Source organism: Natrix helvetica (assembly GCF_964273705.1).
Source record: "Natrix helvetica genome assembly, chromosome: 1".
In the NCBI taxonomy this organism is placed as follows: domain Eukaryota; kingdom Metazoa; phylum Chordata; class Lepidosauria; order Squamata; family Natricidae; genus Natrix; species Natrix helvetica.
This window is the reverse complement of record NC_138548.1, coordinates 291,362,930-291,385,184: the sequence shown is the minus strand read 5'-3', so window position 1 is coordinate 291,385,184 and position 22,255 is coordinate 291,362,930. Positions and strand designations below refer to the sequence as shown.

The following is a 22,255-nucleotide window of genomic DNA, read 5'->3' as shown; positions in this document are numbered from 1 at the left end:
CTGATAAGCAACCAAGAGCTACAGGTGATGGAACCAAGGGAATCTTTGCTATAGAAGAATAAATGGATACAGGCGGTTCCTGAGTTAAGAATATCTGACTTTCAGACAACCTTCTACTTATGAAAAAGCAGCCTATTACTAAAAATTGCAGATGGCATTCTTTTTCCTTAAGCTGATGAACCACTGAAGCCACATAATGTTTTTATGTACTGTTGAAGCCAAGCATGTTTAATATACAGCTTGTTTTCTGCAGTTCATTGTGTAAAGGCTGGAGTTCCAACCTACCTACAAACTTCTGAGTTAAAGGCAAAAAATAGGAATAAAAGTCATTCTTAGCCAGGGCCTGTCTATACCTGATTTGAAGCAGTGAACTGTTGATGTATGTTGTTTGTCTCTTTTTTGACTGAGGACTTTCAATCAATTTGTCACCTTATCTTAAGTTGTTTAATTTAGGGTGGTATACTTCTACAAACCTCTATTCCCCCCCCCTCCAAATATCAGATCTTGTGCCTGTTGGTCTTGCAAAGTTCATTTGTGGTCTAGTATTTGATATGTCCCAGAGGCTGAGCCAATGTTTTCAAAGCTGCTAACCTATTTTGTTTATAATTTTTCCTTTGAGCCTAAGAAAGAAAAACAAGGGTCATCATACTACTATTGCCCACAAGGAGACAGTAGTTAACAAATATATTACAGGGAGATTAATGTGGCCTGTCAGATATAAGGACTTGCAAAAAAAGAAAAGAAAAAAAAATAAGATTACTGCATTCTAAAAAGTGACTTCCCAGATACTCACCTGAGGGACTCTAGATTTTCCCCAGAAGAGAATCTAAACTGTATCCTTCTGTTTTCAGTGGGTTTTGGAAGAGGACAGTCAGAGTTATGTCACAGTGACCACTCTTACTAGCCTGTCTGCAGTTTAAGGAAAAGGCTCAGAGCTGAAAAGGTTAAAATAAGAATGGGAGAAAGTGGGGTGGAGGGGGTGGGAGGAGAGAATGAGGAAGAACATTTGTAAGTGATATAGAATAATAATAGTTTTAGGATATATTTGCTCATATAATCTTCAGGCTATTATTACCGTACTTTAGCTGCTAAACATGGCTCCATGAGCTCTGGTCTATGTCATTCAGTTACAGACTCAAGAGGAATGAGTGAGGAAAATCAGAATTACAGATCAGAGCAGAACCGGTAATATAGTTATATCTGCAGGAAAAGTGAGCTTATTACTCCTCATTTCTGACAGGCCAAAGCAGCAATCTAAACATTGCCTCAGGGTCAATCTGAACACACGAGACACATCAGCCTGCCCTGTATAAACTGGTTGGGAAGGGAGATTAAAGGTGTGCAGCCTGTGTAAGAGGAAAGGAGTTTTACCCTCCAATTGCTATGCATCAGCTATCTTTTTCCAAGAACATTTTGCACCTTCACAATGGTTACTATTCAGATTATAGAGAATAAAAAAAGATGTACAATGAAAAGATTCAGCTTTCTCTTCTTCTTATTTGTTACCTGTAGCAACAGGTAACAAATGCTGCCTCTGCAAAGAAGCTGAAGAAACAGTGGACCTCCCAGTTAACTGCTACAAGAGGAACACACAAACGGAATACAAACAACGGCATGACAACGTAGCAACAATGGTGCATTGGAATATCTGCTAGAAATACCATCTGCCTACAAGCAAGAACTGTTGGGACCATAAAATAGACAAAGTAGTAGAAAACGAGGAACCTAAAGTGCCCTGGAACTTTAGAATTCAAACATACAAATACTTGCCATATAACATCTTATACTTAACAATTGTTGGTAAGAAAAACAAAAAAGTCTGGATAGTGGATGTTGCAATATATGGAAACAACAGAATAGAAGAGAAAGAACTGGAGAAAAATCACAAAACACAAAGACCTGAAGATAGAAGTAGAACGACCATGGCAGAGGAAAACAAAAATTGCCATTTACCATTACCAATAGTGTAAATCTAAAACACCTGGAACAACATTTGAATACCATTGGCATTGAAAAAAATCAAAATCAGTCAATTGCTAAAGGCAGTTTTACTTGGAAGAGCTTACATCCTATGACGACACTTTTAAGACCATCAGAGAATGCCATCTGCCTATCGCAGGGAAGAGCTTGATAGCGTGGATAAAAATGCCAAATCCTGTCTAAACTCCTGGCTGACAGTGCAACCAACCATAATAATAACAGTAATATATTACAAATATTTACAGCAAGACTTGGAACTGGATATCAATTCCTAGGTGGATTAGTTAGAGAAATTGGGTGTGCTTAGTTTGGAGAAGTAAAACTAAAAAAGCCATACAGAGTAAGGAATAAATGTACTCTCTGTTGGCTTGAAAGGTATGGCCAGAACCAATGGGTTGAACCTGTGGGGAAGTAGATTCAGGTACAGTATATATATTATAGCTGTCAACCAGTGGGAAAAACTTCCTCCTGAAATGTATGTTCCTTCACTGGAGGTTTTCAAAAATATGTTGGGCAGTTTATGAAATGTTTTAGCAGATCCTGCATTGTTCAAGAAATTAAACTAGATAACTCCCAACTTTATAATTCTATGAAAACAATAGATGTGAAATTGGAGGACATGAAGCTTTGACAATTAAGTCAAGTTACAGACTTGGTTTGCTGTTTAAAAATGCAGATTATCATACTGAATTCCATATTAGCTCATTTTGTTTCTGAAAATTAAATATGAATATGCCTTTGGAATAAAAAAAAATATTTGCCATTTTCATTGCTTTTTCTTCAGACATCTTTATGGATATTGCAATATTATTCATGTAAATCCTAGAATAACCATTTATGGATTGCTAAAATCAAATCTCAGGAAGTATGAAGCTTTCACAAAGAGGGCAGAAGAAAAAAACGAATTTGCATAAAATGGATTCATGACAATTTATATGTATATATAAATATACATTTAGGAGTGATTGCTAACCATTAAATAGAAACATGGTACATCTCCTTGTTGTTGAGTACCTTTCTGTCCAATTATATCATTATCAGGGATCCCTACCTAGAACATTTTGAAAGAATTAAAAAAGCTTGGGCACCTCACAGTGGGAAGTAAATATTTCATCAACTCTCTCTTACAGTGCTGTCAAAGAATCAAAGATGTGACAATTGATGAAGAGGAAATCATGGTCTCATTTTATGCCATATCCATTTTTACTTCCATAGAGCTAGTATTAGCTATCCAAAAACATGAAGGTCCAAACCACCCAGACTCATAGATCTTATCAAACTTTGCCTAACCACATACTTTCAATTTGAAAGAGAACTTTTCAACAAATCAAAGGTAAAGATAATGGTTCCCCTTGCACATACGTGCTTGTCATTCCTGACTCTAGGGGGCGGTGATCATCTCCGTTTCAAAGCCGAAGAGTCAGCGCTGTCTGAAGATATCTCTGTGGTCATGTGGCCAGCATGACTAAACACCAAAGGCTCCCGGAATGCCGTTACCTTCCCACCAAAGGTGGACCCTATTTTTCTACTTGTATTTTTACATGCTTTCGGATTGCTAGGTTGGCAGAAGCTGGGACAAGTAACAGGAACTCACTCCATTACACAGCACTAGGGATTGAACCACTGAATTGCCGAGCTTTCTGATCGACAAGCTCAGCGTCTTAGCCACTGAACCATCACGTCCCTCAGATCAAAGGTACACATTCCATAACATCTACAGTATATACTGTGCAAAAGAAACAATCAACAAGCCAAAAAAGGAGCAAAAAGACCAAAACACCTCCCCACCAGCAATCAACACCCATATAAGAATAGATTAACACTAAGATTAACATCAGACCAACAATCAAGAAGTGAACCATATCCCAACCAAAGAACTGACAAGCAAGCCAACGGTAAACATGCCAACCCTCCTATCACTCAGCACCAAGACTACTTCCATCAAGACTGACAGGACACAACACTGGAATATACATTGATTATACACATTGAATATACCCTTCTCCCTACTGTCTATGGAGAATGTCAGTCATCCAGGTCATGGTTGTCCCAAAGAAGCTTTTTTTCAAGAGGAAACTGGATTTTTTATTTTTATTTTCCATAAGATGTTTTGCTTCCCATCCAAGGGAATTGAAGAAGCTTCTGGGATGAGAAGTAAAATATCTTATGGAAAAACAAAGAAAGTTAAATTGCCTCTTGAAAAAAAAAATCACCTTTGGGACCTTCTCCCTACTGATGATGTCACCTAGTTTGGGTAATGAAACATCTGCAAGAAAAAAAAACAAGCTCAGAGAGGACCCCTCATTTCAACTCTGAGCTACAAACATTCTCCTTTATTGGAGAAAGCTTTTCAGTAATTTCTGAAAAGTACTACCACTGAAAACGTTCCAAAGATGAGGTTTGCTCATAATGTTTCCCTCAGGGTTTAATGTAAATGAGGAAACAGGATAGCTGGAGAAATGACTGTACAGTGAAATGTAGAGGCATACACCACCCTGCCTCGTAAAAGTGTAGCAACACCTGACTCTTCCAGTGAAAATCTCTCCAAAATTATTTTCTTTGAAATAATTCCTAAAGCAAATCTGCCTTCATACACAATTGAACAGCATTTAGTTAACAAAAAAAGCAAGTAATTTTCTTTCTCCTGAATTTAAATAATTTGTGCTGATAAACAGTATGCTTCTAATTAAGTATTTATTGAACAAAGATGATGTGGAAAGTGATCTAGAATAATGCAGATCTAAAATCAATATCTTTAACAATAGCAGGGACTGTTATCAAAGGCATTAAGAATCTATATTCCCATAAAGTTCTGGTAATGACAGGAATGATCAATCCAGTCTTGCATTAGACCAGGGGTGTCAAACTGAATTTTTTCAAGGGCCGGATCAGTATTGTAGTTCTCCTCTGTGGGCGAGGGGGGGGAGGTGTTGGGAGGGAAACATGACAGATGTCTCCTGTAGGACTTTGTTGGCCAAATGGGGTGTGGGAGGTTGCATGCCCCCCCTCCCAATTTCTCATTTTCGGCCACCATGGTCTCCTACAGCACTCTGCTGGCAGGGCCCATTTTTGGCTGGATAATGCTGCTGGAGGATGGGGATGCCAAAAACGGGCCATGCGGGGGCCTCGTGGGGCTCCACATGTCCCATTTTTGGCCAGCAGAATGCTGCTGGAAGACGGGAAGGCTGAAAATGGGCCATGCGGGGGCCACATCGGGCCGTTTTTGGCCGGCAGAGGCACTGCGGGCCGGTCTTTTGATATTTCCAGGCCAGCCCTGTGGTCAAGATTTAAGCGCCCCGTGGGCCGAATTTGGCCCACCGGTTTTGAATTTGTCACCCCTAAATTAGGCACTATTGCTACCAGTTCTCTGTACCATCTGGCTGTTTCCCTGGTCATTATATAGGGGTGAAGCGTAAAAATGTGGGGGCTGGCAGATGATGTGGAACTTGAATTCCTTTGTCTTTATTGAACCACAAGGAAAGATTTCGAAAAGGAGAGACTACAGGGAAGCTTTTTTTCCCTGAAAGCTTCACTCTTAAAACCAAAATCATAGGATTTCTGCTCTAGATGGTTGGATTTTTGGTACAGATTCATATTTCAATAATAAAATACTGTATAAGAGTAATCCTAAATTACTACAGCTAGCCGGGCCCCAAGAAGAACCCAGTTAGCTGTGCTTACAACTGTGCATAATGACACATTTTATTTTATTCCATTAAATGAGCCACTCTGAACACAGCCTACTGCCCAATTCTCTCAGCTGTAAGTATGCTTGAGTTCATTCTATATCTATATAATAAAAGCACAGCTGCTCTTTGTTAGGATATGTACCACTTCAGTTCTTTTTTTTTGTATAATGGATCTGTGAAAGACAGATAACAGCATTGTGTCCAGATTGTCAGAAGCATTGTTTTCAAGAGAAGAATACAACAAAATGTTAGCTAGATAAATGGTTTGCCCTTGACATGTGAAGATTCTCATATGTCAAAGTTAATTCCCATTCTTCACTGTGGTGGTGAATGGTTGAACTATTCTGTGAAGACCAGACAGTTCTATGGTAACCTGAACATGGTGCTTGGAGCAAAAGATTGATAAACCACAGACAGAGATGTCCATCCTGCTTTTAGCTTTTCCCTTGTCACAGCTTCTTTTAGATAAAAACAATGCAGCAAATCACTGGCTTTAATTTCTAAAGCAAAGCAAGCATCCCAACACAGCCAGGTTTTGTGTGGCAAATGGATATTTTAAAGAGTGATTATCACTATGGTGTTAAGCACCATCTGGACCCATTCTGGCAGTTAGAACCCAAAGCATCTGCAGATGATGAGAAGTATTTTTGGGCTCTCCATTTAAGATCAAGCAGCAGAATCAACTTCTTGGCATTGCTTGTAACCTGATAGCAAAAAAAGCGCTAGATGCCAAATGTAAAATGAAGCTGTAGATCAAGTAATATCTCTTTGAAGGATTCCTAAATGCTTCTGGGAACCAACACCTGCACTTCTTCTTTTTCTTGACGTTTAGAAATGCAATCTCTCTAGAATCAAAATAAGCGAAACCGCCTATGTTATTTTTAGATGCTTATTTAATAAGGAGACTAAGAATTGAAATGCTTCACTTGCTCTTTTTAATTAATCACTTTAGGAGGTTTCCTCTTTTTAAAAAATAACTTACAAAATCATTTTGAATGCATCAAAAAAATGGACTGAAACCAGAATGAATATGCATATTTTTTTCGATTATGAAATAAAAGGCTTAGATTTTGAAACATAGCTAATAAGAAACTGAGTTAGCAGTTTCATTCAGCTGCAAAAAAGCAGAAGTGATTTTACAGTAAGTTTTATCAGAAAATATAGTACTTAGAAAACAATTGTTCTACTTGGGTCAGTATTTCTCAACCTTTCAACTTTCAATTCTGTGGACCACAACTCCCAGAATTCCCCAGCCAACACTGGCCTGGGAACCACACTTTTAGTAGGATAGAGAAAAAAATTAGAACAGATTCAGGGTATCCACAAGGAATGTCAGAGGACTATGTAGGGAACTGAAGAAACTGGGAGTGATAAGACTCAAAGAGAGAATACTGACAGAGGATATAATAAAAAAAAATTCATATACAAAAGGAGGCCAAGTTCTTTTATCTATTATTTCAATGTGTAGGATAAGGACTCATGGTTTTCAGTTACAGAAAGAGAAATTCTTACTGAATATTACAAAATCCTCCTAGCGGAAAGAGTGGTTAAGTAAGGGAACTAGCTACCCAACAGTGGTGGAATTCTCTTCAATGGATGTGTTTCTGGAGGGGCTGGTTAACAATTGGTTGGAATGTTTTAATTTGAATTCTCCACTGGGCAGGGTTGAGGTGAGGAGGAAGTCAGATGATCTAGAAAACAACTAGCAAATAGGAAAGCCCATGGTGGAACATTTAAAGGAGGTAGCCAGGGAACCATAAAGTTTGTGACAGTTTTCAGGCAACAATTGTAGGGAAAAAACCAGCATGATCTCAGAACTGGAAAAGCTTGGTCTATTTCCCAATTACTAGAGAGGGAGATTTAAAAAGAACATATGATCATCTAGCTAATTTAGAGAAACAGCAAGAGAATATTAAAAATAGCTCTATTTTTTGTAGAAAACTTCAAAACTTTTGATAGTCTTTATTATTCAAGTCTTTGGAAGTCTCGCAAAGCAGTGAATATACCACAACATCTGACTCTTTTTTTAAAAAAAATAAGGAATACTTACAATGACCAGGAACCCACAGTGAGATGAAATTTCCCTACTCTGTCACTACCCTTTCATGGTTCTTGGAGATTGTTGGGACCTGGATGGGGGACAACAGAATTTGAATGAATGATGGCAAGACCGAATGGCTTTGGGCACATGGAAACTCAGGATCTGCATTTTTGTCATTCTTAGTTCTGGATGGGGTTGCATTAGGAGTTCAGACCCAGTTTGTAACTTAGGGGTTTTCCTGGTCTCATGTCTCCTGCTCAAAGAGCCGGTGGCAGATGTAATTGGGAGAGTTTTACATAGCTCCGGTTTGTGCACCAGTTTTAACTTTTCCTGGCTTGTGACTCAATTATTCAAGTCCTAGTCACCTCTCAGTTGGACTATTGCAATGTGTTCTATATGGGGATGTCCTTGAAATCCATTTGGAAGTTTCAACTGGTGCAAAGTGTGTCAGTGAGAGTGGATTTGGGGGCCCCTAACATGGCCCATATTACACCTCTGCTCCATGAACTTCACAAGCTACTGGTCTGCTTCTGAGTGCAGTTCAAGGTCTTGGTTATGACCTTAATTACATAGGTCCACACTACCTGATGAACCATTTTGTTCCACTAGGACAAGCCTGTCCTACTTGTGCCAGCAGAGAGGCCCTACTAAGGATCCCATTGGTCAAAGAACTCTGACTTTTGGGATCTAGAAAAAAAGCCTTCTCTGCCATGGTGCCTGCCCTTTGGAATATCCTCCTCTCTAGTAAGAACTGCCTCCATTGTCCTATCACTTCCACAGAAGCCAGAAGACCTGGCTCTGCCAGTTGGCCTAGGGACCAAATGGAGAAGTTCCATAGTGGAGGTGGCTGTTAGATTGATGGCAGACAACCCTCCCCCCTCTCTTGCTCTCTGCTCTTCACCCAGCCAACTTTTTCTTATTGATGTATTCATGTTTTCATCTCCATTGTTTATTTTGTTATTGCATTATTTTACTTGTGTTTTGTTTCCACTCTTTTCACTTCTTCCTATTTATTGTTGCAAGTCACCTAGAGTAGCCCCAGGGTGAGATAGGCAGCAAATAAATTTAACAAATAAACAAATGAAAATAAATAGTTTGATAACCCAGAATGGTTTACCATTGGAAAAGGAGTCAGACAGGACTGATTCTATCGCTGTACTCATTCAATTTCCATACTGAATATATCATATGGGCTTTGGGTCCAGAAGAGGAAAAATCAGTGGAAACAATGTCAAAATTGAGATAGGTAGACAGCACTACATTGATTGCAGAAACTAAGAATAACTTAAGAGCAGTCGTTTTAAAAACAAGGACAAGCAAAACCAGGAGAGTGAAAAGGCAGACTTTCCTTAAATGTTAAGAAAACAAGTTATGTCAGGGGGAAAACACGAGCAATTTAAGATGAGCAAGGTGACAATAGAAGTAGTTGATAATAAACTAGATGACCAATACTGGGGGGAAGGTGGGGGAAAGTCATATAGCAAAAGGCAGTATTTGTGAGCCCTCATGGACAACTTCCCAAATAGGTTGTTGCTGTTTTTTGGTCACCCTGCCTGGCGATGGGAGATGCTCTAGATTTAGGCAATTTAAAACTACCCAAGGATAGGTCACACTGCTTTCCCCAAGGCTGTCAATGAGTCACAATTCCTTCTGACCCTTTGGCCATTAAACAGGATGCAAACATTTTCTTCTGTCTCTAGTGCAACCTCAACAACAATTTAGCCTTTCAGAGAATGTTACCTTTCTATGGTCTCTTTGACGAGAGGCTTCATCTTCCCATTCGTATGTGTCTCTAGATGTTTGTTTTCATATAGATTTGTCATCAGATTGCAGGTCTTGTCTCTCATCTCATGTGATAGAGACGTTTCTCTGGCATCTGGCCTTATTCGCCGACATTTGAGCAACCTCTGATAAGCTGTCCGGAAGTCCCTGTTCAGTGCAGCATACAAAATGGGGTTCAGAGCTGAATTGGCATAACCCAGCCACATGACAACAGTCTCCAATGGGTCACATACTGCACCCCTCACACCTCGGTATGTGAACACAGTAAAATAGGGAAACCAGCATATAATGAAGGCTCCCATCACAGCTGCAAGGGTCACGGTAGCTTTGTGTTCTTTCACTGTGGGCAATGCAGTTCTGATGGTGTGGCAACAAGTTCTGCTGTTGATCCTCTTAGCTTGTTCCCTGGCTATTTTAAATATCCGGTAGTAGGTGATGCACATGATAATTAAGGGGAGGTAGAAAGTTAGCAAGCCATCCACAAGAACATATGGTACATTGACCTCCAATTTGCACTCTTGCTTCCCGTTCAATTGGCTCCGGTTCTGGTTCTGGATAGTTGTGTCATTGGTATTCCATCCAAAACTGATGGGTAAGAAAGAAACCATAAGGGACACTACCCAGATAAGGATCAAAGCTACAACGACTCGTAAAGGAGTGACCACAGTGCTGTAGCGGAGAGGTGCTGTAATAGCATAATAGCGATCCAGGCTAATGACGAAGAGATTGAGAATGGAAGCAGTGCATAGCATGACATCCAAGCTAACGTAGACATTGCAGAAAGTAATGCTTAGGTGCCATTTATGGGAGGAGATCTCATAGAGGGCTGAGAAGGGTAAGACCAGTAGGCCTAATAGCAGATCTGTAAAGGCCAATGAGACAATGAAACAATTAGTTAGGCTGCGAAGCCGTCGACTGAAATAGACAGCCAAGCATACCATCACATTACCACCCACAGTCACAACAATGAGAACTGTGAGAGCAGCTCCCATCAGCACCTTTTCCAAAAGGCCGAAAGAACCATTTGTAATGCTTGTGGAATTCATGCTGGCTTCACAAAGTAATATCATTTTCCTCCATGTAGACTCCCGTGACAGCTGCCACACAGAAACTTAGGAAGAATCCCAATCCAACTATTTTCTTTCACTCATCTCACAATCGGTTCCTATGTTACAGCCAATGGGATAGTCTCAGAAAGAGAGCTGGTTCTGAACGATTGGCTAACAATCAGATGCCTTCTCCCATTACGTAGCTATGAGCACAGTGAAACAAATGGAATCTTGCTTATTTTTCCCCAGAGGAATTTTTGCTTGGTTAATAATTACGAAAAAAGACTGGAACATTCACTAACAACGTTCTTAGAAATGCATGATAAATTTTGAGAGAATAGTTTATCATTATTTACAAGTCCATGATGGCTGAATGAAATATCCACATTAGCTGCAATATACACCCGAGAACAAGCTACACAGAAGGGCTGTTGCTTTTACACACTAATTTGTAGATTTCCTGGAAGTATTTGTTTTGCTTATGTTTAATCTGGTTGCAATAAAGCACCTTTCTTTCTTCAGATTCCTTTGGTGTGGTTTGCAGCCGCTTGTTTTTCATCACTCTTAAGTTTCTTCTTTTCAGTGAGATTATAAATATATGCTTGATTTTTTTCAGTAACCAAATATTGCTTCAAAGATCACATCAAAGAATGACTGGAAAAGTCCTGGATATTTAATGCTTTTTAGCAATGTTTCTATTTAAAATTCTTCAAAGTAAGTGGAAGCAGTTGAAGAAGACATATTTCATGCCTTTCCTTGATAGAATCTGGAAGGAAGAATTAAGAAATAAGTGATTTATACAGGAGACATAAAATGCCTTATAATAGGTTGCTACATGTGTACAGATGTGTAAATGTATATACATATACATTTACACATACAGTATATCTACATATTTATGTACTTGTTTATCATACTGCACCAAAATTATCTGCCGAGTCTGGCAGAATTCTTTCTTTTTTAGGATATTAAGGATAAACATATTTTCAGGTAGAGAAATTGAGGAGTTTCAGAGATTATTTTAACTAAGTATGCCAGAAATTGAACACATGCAAAGTGGGAGATTCTTCCTAAATGGCCCAAGATATATTTTAGCAATTTATTTTATGAACATCAGGGTAATTATTTACAAGGATTTCAATTATTTCCTTAAAAAGCCACAACAGAGCTACTATTATCATTACTACTACTGCTGCTGCTGCTGCTGCTACTACTACTACTACTACTACTACTACTACTACTACTACTACTACTACGCATAAATAGACAAACTTTGTAGGTCTACTAAAAAGACCTTGCATGAATCTGATGGGGTTAAAGGCAACAGTTAATTCATCATTGGAAAGAGACAGTAGAAGAGATTGGGGGGGGGGGGGAAAGAACTCCTGGTTTTCATTATTAAGCATGTGAAAATATAAATGCTTTTTAAAGACCAGGATCAGAATCTGCAGGGTAGATAGATATGAAGGGAAAAAATGGCAGGTTTCACAGAATCAGTGCAAAGATTTTGTATGCCTTTGTTTTTGTTTTTCTCTGAGGCGGAATGAAATTTCCAAGAAGGCTAGATTATCAGAAACAGATGTAGGCTGCCAAATATATGTATGTATGTATGTATGTATGTATGTGTGCGTGCGTGTGTGTGTGTGTGTGTGTGTGTATAGGCAACGTAAAAATGGCATTCTATCTGGATGGCTCCTAGGGTGAGCCGAAGGACAGAAAAAGGGAAGCAGTATGCTCCCTCCTATATTTGGGCATACCAGGGGTTGTGACACAATACATGCCTATTTCCCTGGCTTAGCTGATAAAGTGTTAGCCACTAAGCCTGTGGCTTAGTGGCTAACACATCTGCCTAATATGTAATACAGCCCAGGTTCAAATCACAGTAAGGGTATGGCTAGCTGATGAGAGCTAAATAGCTTGAAATAGATCTATACTACTCTCCCTTTATTTATTTATCAGCACAAATACAACATACACACATACAGGGACTTCCGGTTCCAGCGGCTATGGCGACGGGCAAGGACTTTGCCCGCTCCCACTCTTCGGTGGGCTTCCCCCGTCTTCGGGGGGGCACAGGACGCCCCGAAGAGGCGCCCTGCCGAAGGAGCGGCTCGCGGAAGGCTCTGGCACCGGCGGCGGCTGGTGGGGGCTTTTCCGCTTTGCTCCAGGCACCGGGGAGCAGTTTTGGAGGACGCGCCTGCGTCTCGCCCCATGCCGATCGGAGAATGCAAAACTGAAGGAAGCAGCGGCGGTGCGGTGAGATGCTTCCTCTCTTCATCCCCTTACTTTTGAATTGAAAGGCTTTTCAGTACTTTTAAAAGTTAACCTTTCGGAGTTACTCTTTGAGGAGCGGCTAGAGGGGAGGGGGATTCCCCCCCCCCTTGGACAAGCGGCTTGTTAAAATTCTGCTCTCGCCCCCTGGGGAAGGAGGAGGGGGGAGAGCCAACTAACGATGCCTCACCCCAGTAAAAGTGCGTTTCATGGGACTTAGATCCAGAACTTATTGATGACCTGAGAACTTTTTGAACTTTTAAAATTTTCTATGCCTCTGAGCCCAAAGCTGGCAGGGCAAGATGGCACACTTCCGTTGTCTTCATGAACTGTGAAACCTGACTCCACCTTTAAAATTCAGGCTTCCGGTCTTTGTCTCCGAGTCACCCAGAGGAATCTCTTGTGGATTGTTATTTTCTGAACTCTTTGGAGAAAAAACTTTCATCTATTGCTAGAGTGATTAAAGAAACTCCCACCTGTTTGGATCCTCTGCCTTCTGGACTCGCCTGCCTGCTCTACTTCTCCAGCTGCCCAGTTCCTACACTGACTGATCTCTTTGTTTTATAAACCATGTCTCCAAAAAGACCACCTCCTGGAAAACCTGGCTTTGCCACTTCTGCTCCAACATCTGCAACATCCAGCCCAGCCACACAGTCAAAGATAACAGAACTGATGCAACCTAAGACTACAGAGATAGACCTTCAACAAATGCTTCAACAAATTTTACAAGGCCAGGAGGAAATTAAGAAACAGCTAAGGGAAATGAAAGATGAAATTAAAGAGAATCAAGTTCAAATTTATAAGAACTCACAGAGACTGGACCTTGTGGAGGGTGGGGTGGCGGAGGCGAAAGGGGGGGTAGAGGCTTTACAGAAGGGGAACAAAGAACTTGATATCCAACAAATGAAAACAGAGTTTGAGAGAATGTCCTTTTATCTTAGATTTCAAAATGTAATAGAAGCAGATGGGGAAAACATAAGGGACATTATGACTAATATTCTAGCTGAATACATACACAAAGATAAACAGCAGATGGAATGGGAAATAGATCTGATCTATAGAGTGAATTCAGCATATGCCAGAACACACAATGTACCCAGGGAGGTTCATATTAAATTCCTTAGGAAAACCACAAGAGATGAAATTCTGGGTGTACAAAGGGGGCAAACACTGACATACCACGACAGGGAGATAACCATTCTGAAGCAGATTCCCAAAAAAATTAGGGAAAAAAGGAAAACCTATTCGCAATTGGCGAATAAACTATACCAGAAGGGGGTGTGGTTTAGATGGTTGATGCCTGAAGGTATGCTGATATTCTGGGAGGAGACAAGAATCAGAATCAACACACCCATAGAGGCACAGGCCTTTATGGAAAAAAATAAAGCGAACCTAGAAAAAACAGAAGATACCACAACGGTCACACAGGACACGGGAGGGGCCGGAGCTCTGCCAGCGGGGGGTGAAGGGGAAACACTAAGAAAGCTCAGATCACAAAAATGAATAAGAAAACCACAATGTTATAAACAGACCGAAAGTAATAATGAAATTATATCTAGACTATATATCATAACTATATAAATTGATTGAAAATTATTTTTTCTAGAATTAATATGCTGATTTTTTATCATTATGTATTAATGTTTGATATTTAGATGTAATCTATGAGTTTGGAGGGAGGAGGCTTCTGCCACACTTGCAACTGCCAAAATTTGTAACCATTCCACTTACCCTTTTCCTTATAAATGTTTTAAAAAACCAATAAAACTTTTTGAAAAAAAAAACATACATACATACATACATACATACATACATACATACATACATACATACATACAAATAGAAGGAGCACCCATGGGATCACCTCTCTCCCCTGTCATTGCTAACCTCTACATGGAACACTTTGAAACCCAAGCTCTAGAAAAATCCGATCACAAACCCAAACTCTGGCTCAGATACGTAGACGACACCTTCATAATCTGGCCACATGGGAAAGATAAACTGGACAACTTCCTCACACACCTCAACAGCCTACACCCCAAAATACAGTTCACCATGGAAACAGAAGCCAATAACCAACTCCCCTTCCTGGATGTCTTAGTCTATAAGAAATCCAATGGATCCCTAGGACACACCATCTACCAGAAGAAAACACACACAAACCGCTATTTGCACGCACTCTCACACCACCACCCAGCACAGATCAACTCTGTAGCCAAGACACTCATCTCCAGAACAAAACGCTTAGCTGACGAACAACACCTCAAAACCGAACTACACACTCTCACCAACGTACTAACATCCAACGGATTCCAAAGAAACAATATCACTAACCTAATCCAAAAAGAAAACCCCACTAAAATCCAAGACAGTGAACAAGAAAACGGCAAAGCCCTCCTCCCATACATAAAAGGTACCACAGACAGAATCAGCAAGATCCTCCACAAACACAACATCAAGACAGCATTCTACACAAACCGAAAAATATCCACCATCCTAAGAAACCCCAAAGACAAAATAGAGTTAGAAAATCAAGGAGTATATGAAATCCCATGCCCCACCTGCCCCACCACATACATCGGACAAACCAACAGAAGAATAAAGGCACGCATTAAAGAAGACAAAAACTCAGTCAGAAAGGAGGAACCAACTTCTTCCCTGGTCCAACACCTCAAAGCCACAGGACATGATATAGACTTTAAAAAGACCAGAACTATTGCCAAAATTGAACACTTTAACAACAGAATAATCAGAGAAGCTATTGAGATAGAAAAACGACCACACAGCATGAATAAACGAGATGATACCTCCCGCCTACCAGCCATTTGGAAACCCACCCTCACTGACAAACGAGTCCCTAACACAAAGAATGATACCAGACCCGCACTCACGAAAACCACACAGGATGTCACTATCACACATCCACGCAAAAAGCAAGCCCAAACCCACACCGATGATGACCACAAACCAGAAGCCCGACCACAAACCAGAAGCCAGACCACAGCTGCATTATTAGCCACTTTAAACCCCTCCAATCCATACATGAAACAAACTGATGCCCGCCACGGAGATGTGGCACGACCACAAACACGAAGCCAAACAACAGTAACGCAGCTCACCAGCTCAAATTCCTCTGCAACTCAGACTAACACAAGCACAACCAGGCCCCCACCCAAACAGAACACGCCCCCATCCAATCAGAGCACAGCCAAACTCCCATCTAATCAGAGCACAGCCAAGCCCCCTACCAATCAGAATACACCTCCACCCAATCAGAATGCAGCCAAGCTCCCACCCAATCAGCACAAACACCCACTGCAGTTAAAAAGAGGAACCGGCTGAGATCTCACATTTCTCCTGGAAGCACCAAGCCGGAAGCACCAGCCTGAAGATGATGAATGAGACTTCATCGAAACATCGTGAAGATACTTCCAATTCTATGCGGGAGAAAACCCGAACAACCAAAGACATATATATATGTTGCATTTGTGCTGATAAATAAATAAAGGGAGAGTAGTATTTATTTATCAACACAAATGTAACAAGGCAACATAAAAAATTGGTTTTCTGCCTGGATGGCTCCTAGGGTGATCCGATAGACAAAAAAGAGAAGTAGTATGCTCCCTCCCATATTTGGGCATACCAGGCACAAACACACACAAACACAAACACACACACACACACACACACATTCCATAGAAACCCATGTCTTTGACCTATAGTCCTTTAAATTGGATGAAGTTTGTATGAAAACTACATTATTATGAAAAGTGTATATGACATTTCACAGAATTCAATCAACATGCTTTTAAAATCATATATTTACACATATATGGCTTTTTTTTGCTCCCCCCCCCGACTGAATATGCTGCAATGTGCAGTAAAAAGTATCTTATTATGAAGAATATTCATAATTCAACAGGAGGTTGTAAGGAATAATTCTTGATTATTGTGGAATTTGATGGCAAGGAGAAAAAATTATCTTGGTAGTAGTTCCATTTTTAAAAAAAGCTATGAAGCCATCCGCTTATCCAGAAAACTCACAAACATTATCATGCAATTACTATAACAAGAGACAGAAGATGAAAACTCCATTTAGATGTTCTTATTCCTGGAACAATAAATGCTCAAATAATCTTCTTCTGGGTAGGCATTGTATGTTCACTGTGGCTTTTTGCAGGGAAAAAAAAGTGTAGATAATTATCTGTGTAGATAATCAAGCAGAATGTGTAAAGACTGCAGGGAACCAAATATCACAAGAACGCCAGTGATGGATGGAATTATCTGAAGTGCTCTTATTTTGAGCACTCCAGGTAGAATAATGTCTGAATTGGCCTAATGAGATAAAGTAAGCGTTAGAAGTAAGGTTACCTTTTCCAAGATCTACTTCTTTTCTTCCAAGAGATATTTGGCTTTGCCTGTAAGCCCATGTTAGACAATGAATACCCTATACCCTATTCCCTTCTCATTTCCCAACTAGAATGGTTTAAGTAAATTGGGTCAGTTTTTCTCCCTTTTTGTGGTGCAGCTGTCATGGTGCAACAACCTGCAGCATGTTAGGGGTCTGATGTCTACCTTTAAGACATTGGAATTAAAAGATAAATATGGGGAAAAAAGGAGGGAGGGAGGGAGGGAGGGAGAGAGAGAGAGAGAACAATCATCAGAAGAATGGAGCAAATTTAATATTGAGTCAGTTCTGAGGACATACAATTACATGAACGCAAGAATTGATAGGAACTATATATGTATATGTACATGTACATGTACCTGTATATGTATATTCCCTAGAGTTGGGAACGACTAGCACACTTGTGTGAGGGGAACCTTTACCTTTACTATGTATATGTCTGTCTGTCTGTCTGTCTGTCCATCCGTCCGTCCGTCCATCCATTCATCCATCCAACCATCCATCTAGCTATATGTATAAGAGGTGTTACCCTTGCAATACATTTTTACACTGATGTGTATTTTCCATCCCTGTGGATTGGTTGCTTTATCAGCATATTTGTTGATAAGATGTTATAGATTAGAGAACCTGAGGACATGTTATCATTGTGTGACTTTTTTTTGTACCTTGGTTTCCTGACTGGCTGCAACCCTGAAGAACATTTTTTACCCTTCAACAGTACTGTGCAGGGCTTTGGTTCAAGGTCCTAGGTCTTCACTCCATCCCTGTCTCCATATGTTCTTTGTTTTCCATTTCTACAAAGCTCAGTATGCCGTCTGTGTTGCCCTGTTACTACTGCTATTGCTACTACATATGATCTATGTAAAAGTCCTTCCGTCTTTCCTAATAATATTCATGTAGCTACTATATTAGTCCAAAATTAATGGTTAACCCCACTCCATATTTTAGAAGCCTTCAGAACTCCTCTGCAAACAATTAAATTGTTTTCATGTCTACCAAAGCTAGAAACCATTTTGACATGCATCAGTGAGGTTGCTATTAGTGATTGTTATAGTTAATATAAGACCTCAAAGCTAGTTTTCTTGTTTGATGGAGTGAGATTCCCCCCTCACAAATAATAAGGATCAATTTTACTAAACCTTAAACCTAGTTTAACAAATGATAATGGTATAACCCAATTATCAAATAAGTCCTATTATGGTTTATATAAAGGCTAAGAAAGCCTGGCTGGCTACAGTGTGCTAAAGGTAAAGGTTTCCCTTACACATGTGTGCTAGTCATTCCTGACTCTAGTGGGCGGTGCTCATCTCTGTTTCAAAGCTGAAGAGCCAGTGCTGTCTGAAGACGTCTCCGTGGTCATGTGGCCAGCATGATTAAATGCTGAAGGTGCACAGAACGCTGTTACCTTCCCACCAAAGGTGGTTCTTATTTTTCTATTTGCATTTTTACATGCTTTCAAACTGCTACATTTGCAGAAGCTGGGAAAGTAACAGAAGCTCACTTTGTTACACTGTGGTAGGGATTCGAACCATCAAACTGGCAACATTTCTGATCGACAAGTTCAGCATTTTAGCCACTGAGCCACCACATCCCTTTACAGTGTGCTATAAATTATCAAAATATTTTTAGCTTAAACTAACTTGGGTTTCTGCCACTGTAATGGCAGCTTCCCCGAGATGTTTAAACAAAACAATGATGTCTTTGTTTAGCTCAGGGGTGTCCAAACTTGGGAACTTTAAGATTTGTGGACTTCAATTCCCAGAATTCCCCAGCCAGCCATGCTGGCTGGGGAATTCTGGGACTTGAAGTCCACAAGTCTTAAAGTTCCCAAGTTTGGACACCCCTGGATTAGCTCTTGAACAGGTAAGGTGAGGGGAAATCATGCAGCAGAAAGCAGGGCTGGCGGACAGCTTCCCAAGTGGAGTGTTGCCAGTTCTTTGTCTGGCGATGGGAGCTGCACAGTCCATGCTTAGGTCTGTCCTGCCTCTGAATCGTAGTAAAGTTTGGCTCCTGCTCCTTTGTCCTTCTAAATGGGCTATTTGCCATGTTGTCAAAGTCAAGAAATGTCACCCTTTTGAATTATTTGGGATCCTTGTAAGGAATATCAAATCCCAAATGGCCTGGAAGCAGAGATGGTATTCAGCCAGTTCTCATAAGTTCTAAAGAACCGGTAGCAGAAATTTTGAGTAGTTCATAGAACTGGCAAATAGGCTGGCCCTGCCCCAGCTGCCTCCCATCTTCTTTTATTGCCCTGGACAGGAGAACGGATCTGAAAAGTAGGTTAGTGGGGTGGGGAAGGAATGGGGATTTTGCAGTAACCTTCCCCTGCCATGCCCACAAAGCCATGCCCACAAAGCCACGTCACACTTACAAAGCCACGCCCACAGAACCGGTAGTAAAAAAAATTTGAATCCCACCACTGCCTGGAAGCATTGTATCTTCCAATGTTCTCTTCTTCATCTCCTCTCAACTTTACTGACCTGGGAAAAGCCAGGTGAGAATTAACACAACTAAAACTAGGACGTTGTATGTGACATGGAAATACAAAAATAGTTGCTTTATAAGAGTTGCAAGCCACTTTTTTTCTTTTTGGTGCATTCAAGTCAATGTTAACTGCTGGCAACTACCTAAACAAGTCCTTGCAGTTTTTGTGGCAAGATATCAGAAGTGGTTTGCCATTCTCTCCTTCCCGAGGTTGAGTGAAAGTAACTGGCCCGAGGTCACCCAGTTTGCTTTATACTTAAGATGGACTAAAACTCATGGTTTACTGGTTTTTATAGCCTGTTGCTTAATTACTACACAAACTGATACCAAACTGAAAGCCGCTATGCTGTTGCAAAAACATTCCTTTATTACAATGCAATAGTATCTGATCTAATGAAATACTCTAGAAATCTTAGACTGAACTGTTTGCATGATAAAAACAGGTGAAATTGGCATCAAATGGGAACATGACTTGCCAGTCAACGTTGAGAAAAGTTTGCCTTTCCTTTTCAGAATATAATTAAATTCCAGTCTAACTCAGAAATTGACCTTTTTGTGATGTTTGCCCAAGCCTCCAATAACAACATGAACATGGGATTAAAAAAAGGGTTGAATTCTTTTTCTCTCTTTTTCTTTCTGTTACATAGTCACCCATCTTATGTCAAACTCTGGGTGGCTCCTAATCAACCATTAAAACAGCTTCAATAAGTGGAAGTCTTTTAAAACTATAAATGTTAAAAATCCGGCAACTAAATGCTTTTTTTGGCATTTCAGAAGAAAAAGTGCACTACTGGTTTTGAATTGTAATGAATGTATTGTGTTAGGAAACTGCCAAATATATTGTTAAAGACAGACTGCATTTGAAAATCAAGGCTCCATCCTCTTTTGGCAGAGGTAAAGAGAAGCTTCTCTCTCTCTCTCTCTCTTAATTTTTTTTTAAATTAGAAAAGCCTCTCTTGATTGACACTCAGGCATGAGATTTTTTCAAGCAAAAAGATGGTAGTGAATTGTTTTCTTTCACTCTTAATTGTTATAAAATTACCCACATTGCTTGAGGGTGAGGCCACAGAAGTAGTTTGCAAATTTTATCTTCTGCTGATTATGTGTGTGTTTGTGTGTGTGTGTCCTTCAAGTCAGTATTGATTTCTGGCAATTGCTTGGACTAGTCCTTGCAGTTTTCTTGGCAAGATTTTGGAAGTGGTTTGCCACTACCTGCTTCCTAGGGCTGAGAGAGACTAACTGGCCGAAGATCACCCAGCTGACTCTAATGCCTAATATGGAACTTGAAGTTACAGTGGTTTGGTTTCTACCTTAATCATTATACTAAACTGGCTCACCTAATTCAAATTCAAATTCAAAGCTTTATTGTCAGAGTACATGTGTACAATGAGATTGGCTGAGCCTCCCTTCGTGCACCCCCCCCCCCAACACAATACAACTCACAGTGAAAAACAAAAAATTCCCTATCCCAGTGAATCCTACTAACAAACACCCAGTCCTATTGCACCATGAAAACTTATTGCACGTCAAACCGGCCTCACAAGTAATTATTTTAATTTATCTATTATCTAATGCACATATTACCTAATTGCTATGATGTAAAGTTGACTTTGAATTGGGAAGCAAGAGCACCTTTGTCTAATGTCTAGACTGTGTCAGCGGGCGGCGCCCAGGGGAAGGGTCTTCTCTGTGGCGGGCCCGACCCTCTGGAATGACCTTCCCCCTGACATTAGAATGACCACGGACCTCCGCTCCTTCTGCCGGAAACTCAAAACCCACCTGTTTCATCTAGCCGGCCTGGCCTAATTCCAGCTTTCCCACCTCAGTTTGTATTTTTAAATTTTATGATTTGGTTTTAAGGTTAAGTTTTTAATTTTTATAAATTTGTACAGGGGTGTATTTAATTCGATTTTAGTATTTGTATTATTGTCTGTATGGTTTTAATTTGTACCTGTACACCGCCCCGAGTCCCCTTGGGGAGAGGGGGCGGTCTAGAAGTCTAATAAAATAAATAAATAAATAAATAAATAAATAAATAAATAAATAAATAAATAAATAAATAAATAATGTTCAGCTGAAGTGTTATTCATCCATCCTTGAATGAGCAGAAGACTGTGAATTTGCAGTCCCTGTGACTGATCTCCTTCCTACCTTTTCGGCCTCTCTTCTCACTCACTACAGGCCCTTGACTTTTCTTTAGCATAATAGGTGATAAAGCCTAAGAGATTTTATATCTCTTGAAGCTGTTTTTCAAAGGTGTTAGAGTAAGGGGGGAGGGGATACATTTAGAGTTGTACAAATTCAAAAGATTAATTACATTTATATCACTTGTGGGTTGGGAGTGAGATGAAGGCAACTCCATGGAGACCCAGCTGAAAAAATAAAGGTTGCCAGGGCATGTTTGTGCCCTGTCGTGCCTAGAGACAAGTGGGGCAAGTCCTAATTCTTGAGACACTAGAATGATGTGTAATTTCAACAGCCATGCTCATCATACCCTGCATTTAGCATAATCACTGAGACATCATGTCCCTTTTGGTTTGAAACTGAATAT

At 40.2% G+C, this 22,255-nt stretch overlaps 1 protein-coding gene across 7 annotated transcripts in view; it reads right to left on the bottom strand.

Annotated features, from left to right (window-relative positions):
* Nucleotides 1-22,255, bottom strand: part of HRH2 (histamine receptor H2) — a 52,093-nt gene that overhangs the window by 9,962 nt on the left and 19,876 nt on the right. For 3 of the 7 annotated variants that reach the window (XM_081934506.1, XM_081934507.1, XM_081934508.1), the window contains exon 2: nucleotides 9,451-11,307. In XM_081934506.1, the coding sequence (XP_081790632.1) occupies nucleotides 9,451-10,562 (1,112 nt within the window). In that variant the 5' untranslated portion in view covers nucleotides 10,563-11,307. Of the gene's footprint in view, nucleotides 1-793; nucleotides 936-7,719; nucleotides 7,799-9,450; nucleotides 11,308-17,183; nucleotides 17,255-22,255 lie in introns of those variants that run through there. The other 4 variants (XR_014173705.1, XR_014173706.1, XM_081934510.1 and 1 more) reach the window with 3 other exon arrangements.